The sequence below is a fragment of the Miscanthus floridulus genome, chromosome 15, assembly GCF_019320115.1.
Source record: "Miscanthus floridulus cultivar M001 chromosome 15, ASM1932011v1, whole genome shotgun sequence".
NCBI classification, from domain to species: domain Eukaryota; kingdom Viridiplantae; phylum Streptophyta; class Magnoliopsida; order Poales; family Poaceae; genus Miscanthus; species Miscanthus floridulus.
The window spans coordinates 69,231,083-69,237,618 of record NC_089594.1 but is presented as its reverse complement, the minus strand read 5'-3'; the positions used below and the strand labels follow the sequence as shown (position 1 = coordinate 69,237,618).

General features: G+C 45.5%; 1 protein-coding gene, 1 long non-coding RNA gene and 1 other non-coding gene across 3 annotated transcripts; 1 reads left to right on the top strand and 2 right to left on the bottom strand.

Annotated features, from left to right (window-relative positions):
* Window positions 1-2,449: 2,449 nt before the first annotated feature.
* LOC136508139 (uncharacterized) lies at window positions 2,450-5,144 on the bottom strand. Its single transcript, XR_010771890.1, has 2 exons — window positions 4,709-5,144; window positions 2,450-2,781 (listed from the first exon to the last, which is right to left on the bottom strand). It is a non-coding gene; the product is annotated as an uncharacterized lncRNA (long non-coding RNA).
* Window positions 5,072-5,144, bottom strand: TRNAR-ACG (transfer RNA arginine (anticodon ACG)). The gene has a single exon. It is a non-coding gene; the product is annotated as a tRNA-Arg (tRNA).
* Window positions 5,145-5,290: 146 nt separating this feature from the next.
* LOC136508138 (uncharacterized) lies at window positions 5,291-6,305 on the top strand. Its single transcript, XM_066502767.1, has 2 exons — window positions 5,291-5,525; window positions 5,627-6,305. Exons 1-2 carry the CDS (start codon window positions 5,376-5,378, stop codon window positions 6,059-6,061), a joined length of 585 nt encoding a protein of 194 aa, XP_066358864.1. The 5' UTR covers window positions 5,291-5,375; the 3' UTR covers window positions 6,062-6,305.
* The last annotated feature ends 231 nt before the right edge of the window (window positions 6,306-6,536 follow it).

Sequence of the window (6,536 nt, the reverse complement as noted above, 5' to 3'; positions counted from 1 at the left end):
GAAATAATAAATACCCTCAAATAGTTGATGGTACAAATGTTAAGTCATGGCGAGATGTGTAGTGAAATCCACAGTAGATGCTAACACTCGCAGTTAGAGTATTATTGTAGAGAAGCTCCAAAGAACCAGTTATGGTGTCATCAGTGATGCATACTATAGTATAGCTTGACATGAGGCTTAAGGAATAGGCAAAAAAGGTTAAGGGAATTTGTACCCGGATTTAACAATGGTAGACAACAGCAATAACCATTTAAAGTAAGTTAACTCCTAAGACAATATGTCAAGTGTGCTGCCAAACACATTGACACTAAGTTATATGTTGTAAAGGAGAAAATCCAGAATCATTTTAAAAAGCATTGAGCACATAAGTACCGAGTAAGTACTTGCGGATCCGCTTACTAAAGGCTTACCACCCAGTGCGTTCAGAGAACACACAGTCGACATGGGTTTACGGAAAAGCCTATGATTTCTGGATACTAAGGGCCTAGTTGAGTATCTGTTTCAAAACATAGAGGTGCATTATAGCTATTAAATCTAATGGCAACTAACCGTGACGATGAAGCACGCTTTATGCACTGATCTGTGATGGAATGAGAAAAAGATAAAGAAAGCTATGTTTAAGTATGAGGTGAGATCAAGGGGGAGATTGTTAGTGTTGATCTCATCCGACTCGGCCCAACGGTGGAATCGGGCCTTGATCCAGTGCCCTGATTAGGGCATCCAACCAAACCAAGGTTGGTGGGCCCCCCGTCGCACAGCACCATATAGAGGGAGGTGGGGGCCAGGGCGCAGACAGGAGATTCACCTGAGCCGCTAGACGCCCCACCTACTTCCTAACCCTAGACCGATCGAGAGGTGTGCTGCCCGCAACGGGAAGCGCCACCACCGCCTCTACACCACTCCGGACTCCACTGCGTCAACGCAGCCGCCATCGGATCCACCGCCGCCGGACGACGCCACCGATTGGACCTCGACATGGACGGCTCATCCTCGTCCAAAGTCGACGGTCAGCCAGTCCTACATCTCCCTCTCTCACTGTCTCCCTCTCTGCATCATGTTATAGGTCGAATTGAACTAAACCAGTAATGAATTTATCCTCTAATCTACACCTAGATCATCCTAGAATTCATCATTATTGACTGAATCCTGCATAAACAAACTTGATCGATCGACTTTGTTGTCGGTCTGCATAGTATATATGTATCTCTCTCTATATGTGTATATTCAGTGGTTGTGCAAAAACAAACTTGACCGATCGACTTCGTTGATGATCTGCATAGTATATATGTATCTCTCTCTATATGTGTATATTCAGTCGTTGTATTGGTATGTTTCTGTTTGTCTGTCATATACTTCGATGCTTCAATTCATGCAGTAGCAATGCAGTATGCAGATGTTTTGACTTTTTTAGATACATTACTCTTGTTATGCACTTAGATAATGTGTATATATATATATATATATATATATATATATATATATATATATATATATATATATATATATATATATATATATATATAGTAATTAGTAAAAAAAAATTCTCATAAAAGAAATGTTTTTAGAAAAGCCAAAACATCAAATAATTTAGAACAAAGGGAATACAGATTAAACACAGCAGCGGCAGATCTATCGAGAGCCCTCGCCGTCGCCTGGTGGCCCTAGCCTCTAGGACGTGTGTCGCGAGTCATGGCCATTCGTGCGCTACGGCTAAGGTGGGAGATGCAGCAGCTAGCGCGCCTTGTGAACCAAACTAGATGGTACCATTGTGCATGTAAAAGCTGCAAGCTCGCTTGATGCAGAGTTGCATACACTATACTATTGATGTTTGAAAGATCTCTCATCCTATTTAATGAGATGAGAGATGGACATTTGTGTGCACTGATGTGACTGATGACTAACAGCCCTGTTTCTTTGGTGAGGAGATGATACTGACATAGGATCAAACAAATCCAATCTCCCTATATTATATATACATATACCTAACACACTCATATTCTGAAGGCATACAACCACAGAGCTACAGAAGACCCAACAATCACATCTATTAACCAGAGTCCACTGACGGACGAGAGGACACACAGAGACTAAAATGCTTTAATCCTCCCAACCAATGAAATATGCTAAGAATGAGACATTTTTTGACCGAAACAGCAGGGAAGCCCCCTACCTATATTTTTCTTTTTCCACTAAATGAAAGAATTGTATTTACGGTAATTACATAAAGCAAAAGAAGGAAGATTACAAGGCTTCCAGGCCCAAAGCAAAACAATCAAAGTCATGAAGTATATATAGCTATCTCTCCAGATTGTGAGGGGGTCTGCCTTTTTGAATTGGCCTTAGTGCACACTAGGCCAAGCTTCTCTTTGAATCTCCTTTTCCATAAAAATGAAACATATGACCAAGCAAATGAAAAAAAATACAGAAAAAAATGATCAGCAGCCATCGATAGACATAATAGTCCTCCTGTCACTACTGCAAATTACTGATAATGTCATAATCAAAGTCTTTGTGTTTCATTTAAGACAACTGTCTCTAGAGTCTAGATGCACTTCAATTATCCCAAACTAAAGTAAGAACAAATCCACTACTAACAAAAATGGGAGAAAAGAACAAAGAAATACAGCTCCACTGATCTCCATTGTTGTCAGCCGACCGAACAGCTCCACTGATCTCCATTGCTGTCAGCCGACCCAAGACTCCCTAGATGGCCATTATATCACCACAGGTGCGCATGAATAGGATGGATCCAGCGAATAGACCAAGAGCCTTTGCTATCTTCTGTACAAGCAAAAGAAGATGAAAGAAAACAGAGCATTAGTAATTATAGAGTTTCTCAGTAAAAAAGAACAACCACAAAGGTTTTCGATCAAGGCTTATAAATGTTATAATGCAACAATTAACCAAATTAAAGAGCAAACAAAGTTAAAAGATTTATAAAAACAAAGGCCAAATAAATATAGTCATAACCTAGTCCAGATAACATGTGGAGCAGAGAAACTGCCGGGCTGGGAACGGCCTCTCTTATATTATAGAACTTCTATCTTCTTAATAGAATGATACGCAATACTCTTGCGTATTCGAGAAAACATGTGGAGCAGAGATATTATGTACACTTCAAATTCTACATGGTAGCACAGACTATATCACGGAGTAGAGATAACAATACTGAAAGAGGGTTTATTACATGAATCCACATAATTGGAGAAATCTCTGGTAGGCTTGATAATCTTGGTTGCATGGCTGTAGTGTTTCACACATCTTCACAAAATACACCATGGAAACAGCCCTACCTCTAACATCATTTTGTCCTCAAAATGTTCATTTTGTTTTGCTAGCTTGTTGTCGGACAGACTTTGTGAAACATGAAAATAAAACTCAGGTTTATTTAGTTGACAAATGATGACAGATGACCATGGTTTTCTGCAACAATGATGATAGATGAATAGAACCTATATTTTTTGTAATTTATACTACAACCAAGATCTATTTCTATTTGATTAAGAAATGGGTTATGTCCAGGTACCACCTTCACCGAGGTGAAGGGAAAGCTGGGGAGGTAGTCCCACACACGAGAATAGAATGGGAGTGGATACTAAACATAGCGTTTTGAGAATGGAAGGGAGAAAGAGCCTTCCCTTGGCCTTGGGTTCTATTTATAGAGGAGGTGGGAGGATGCACCTTCCTCCCTTATGGTTTACGAATTTACATGAAGGTCCTTAGATTTATTATTAGACGTTGGGCCTTTTTACATGGAGGGAGGTTGGCACAGCTGCCCCTACCCCAAACACATATGTATTTTGTAATAATTTGCACTACAATCAAGATCTATTTCATTGAGAAATGGGTTATGTGCCAGAAGCAAAGATAACTAGGGTTTTCTGCAGTTATTGATGTATATATAAAAAAACCTATATTAAAAGAGTCACTCCCACACCAAGGTGAGCCTGATTTAAGTCAATTCATTGGCATATGAGAGAGAGACACCTGAACCCAAGGAGCTGCAGAAATAGCAAATCCAGGAAGGCACAAGTTAATAAGCTAGAGCTCACACTACACGCAACCCAACAGTATACTGGTTCACACAACATTTAATATATCACCCCTAAAAGATACACAAAAGGGCAGAATGTCACCTTACAAATATCCAAGTACATAAAAAAAAAAGGGGGGGGGGGGGGCTCCAGAGAACGGAGCTTGTGTTAATTTGATCCATGACACTAACAACAAACACATTAACCAAAAACACGAACTGCAGGAAACTTAATTCCGCCAATTTCCTCAATAACCTAATTACGTTCCAGGACTGTCACATACACAAGAAATTTTCCAAGGATCGACTTTACATCAAAGCACAATCTAAGATGACTATCTGTGCAAGCAAATTAGTGAGACGACTATACTCAGCAATCAGTTTGCACAACTAATACAGCAGATATGCAGGAGAAATAACACAAGAAGTCTAAGACAACTCAATCCTAATCTTTCACCAACAATAAAGGCAGGGAGATCAGTCGCCCCTCGTCTTAATTAAGCGTGCTCCGCAACGTTGCAGATTATTAAACCAAAAAACTTCTACAATCTACCATTGCCACCAAAGTTCACAATTGCGACGGCATCACGAACCGTGAATCGTCAGTACAAAGTCAAGAATTAAGGCGAAGTGCGACACACAAAAAAAAAAGGGTGTGAGATGAGGGGCGCTCACGTTGTTTTCGGCCCTCTTCCTCTCGTCGTAGAGCTGAGAGTACAGGAACATGGTGACCTTGTCCCACGCCTCCGCCACCGCCGCTGCTGGCCCCGCCATGATCCCGCTCTAGGATCGCCCTCCGCCTCTTCTCCGGTGGGTTCTTTTAGGGTTTTGATTTCGACTCTGCCGATGAGTTCTTTCTTGCGCTAAGTTGCGTCGGGCGGCGGCGGCTGCGAGTTAAAAAGCGGTCGAGAGGACTCGAGGTAGGGCGGTTGGACGTCGGAGACGTCACACTAATGGGCCTTTTGGGCTTTTCTCGCAGATAAAAGAAGATATGGCCCAACAGGAAAAAACAAAACTGAAATGGCCCAATTAAAAAACCGACTCCGCTGGGGATCGAACCCAGAATCTCTGGTTCCGTAGACCAGCGCCTTATCCATTGGGCCACGGAGTCATTTGTGATTTGCATGCAAATTTTACGATAAAATTTGCTAACTGTACCATTCACCTCCGCAGCAAACAGGATATCTGACGTGGAACGTTGAGCCAGTAGAGGACGGCCACGGGTGCAAGACGGATCAGGTCGCGCACCTCGACCAAGAAAATTGCCGCGACCGGTGTGAGCTAGGCCACTCATTGGGTTGGCAGCGCGCCGCTGCAGCAAAGGAGAGAGCGAGCGCTAGCCATGGCGTCACTGTGTGTCGCCGCCGCCGCGGTAACCACGGCGAGGCCAAGCAGCAGCGGTGGGAGAGGGCGCCGCCTCAGGGTCGCCGCCATGGCCACCCAGAAGGGCCAGAAGCCGACGGCCAAGACCGTCTCCGGCACGAGAAGATCGGTAAGCACCGCCGCCGCCGCCGCCGCCCGCCATTCCCTAGGTACGCCTCTCGTTGGTTGAGTCTCAAGAGCGGCGGGTGACGCGCGCGCGCGAACGTGCAGGGCACGACGACGGTGTTCCCACTGGGCGAGCCGGGCCCGCGTCCGGGGACGACGAGCGGCAAGAAGGCGCCGGTGAAGCTGCTGACGAACGTGGAGAAGCTGCGGCTGCTGACGAAGGCGGAGCGCGCGGGCCTGCTGTCGGCGGCGGAGCGCGCGGGGCTGTCGCTGTCGGCGGTGGAGCGGCTGGGCCTGCTGTCGAAGGCGGAGGAGCTGGGCGCGCTGTCGGCGGCCGCGGACCCGGGCACGCCGGGGGCGCTGCTGGCGCTCGCGCTCCCGCTGCTGGCCGCGGGCCCCGCCGTCGTGTACCTCGTCCCCGAGGAGCAGGCGTGGCAGGTGGCGCTGCAGGCCGTCGCCGCGCTCGTCTGCGTCGTCGGTGGCGCCGCCGCGGTCGCCGCGTCCACGTTCGTGTCCAGGCTGCAGGGCTCCTCCAGCTGACGAAACCGAACGCATTTGCATTTAATTTGCAGTACGTGCAAAGCTAAGCAGGGAATTGCTCTATGCTTGTAACATAATCTTGAGTGGATTCTGTGCTCCTGTTAAGATAAATGGGATGGATATGTACGTGCACCGTGCACGCTACTTATAGGGATCTCAAAGAGGTGTGATTGTGTACGTGAAGCCTTGCTTAATTTGCCATCGACAAAGGAACACGATGATAGAGTGAGAGTGTTCTTGTGTTCATGGGGATGTCGTGCGTTGGGAGCCTTGCCCGCTTATCATCCCTTCCCTGCTTATGTGTAGTAGTGTAGATTTTGTTAAAGCTAACAACTTTGTTGACATGCGATGGTGGTGCCTTAGAAAGCATACAAGTGCCACTTTTAAAAAGAGGTCGGTACCACCTTGAGCTGATCGACCTTTTCCCGCACTAAATTAACATCTTGCTCGATTGATTTTGCTTCTCCCTGAATGA

What these genes read in the sequence shown, in the direction of transcription:
- LOC136508138 (XM_066502767.1), top strand. Translation starts at nt 5,376, where the DNA reads ATGGCGTCACTGTGTGTCGCCGCCGCCGCGGTAACCACGGCGAGGCCA. An exon ending in TCTCCGGCACGAGAAGATCG is followed by an intron (nt 5,526 to 5,626) that starts GTAAGCACCGCC and finishes GCGAACGTGCAG; the next exon opens with GGCACGACGACGGTGTTCCC.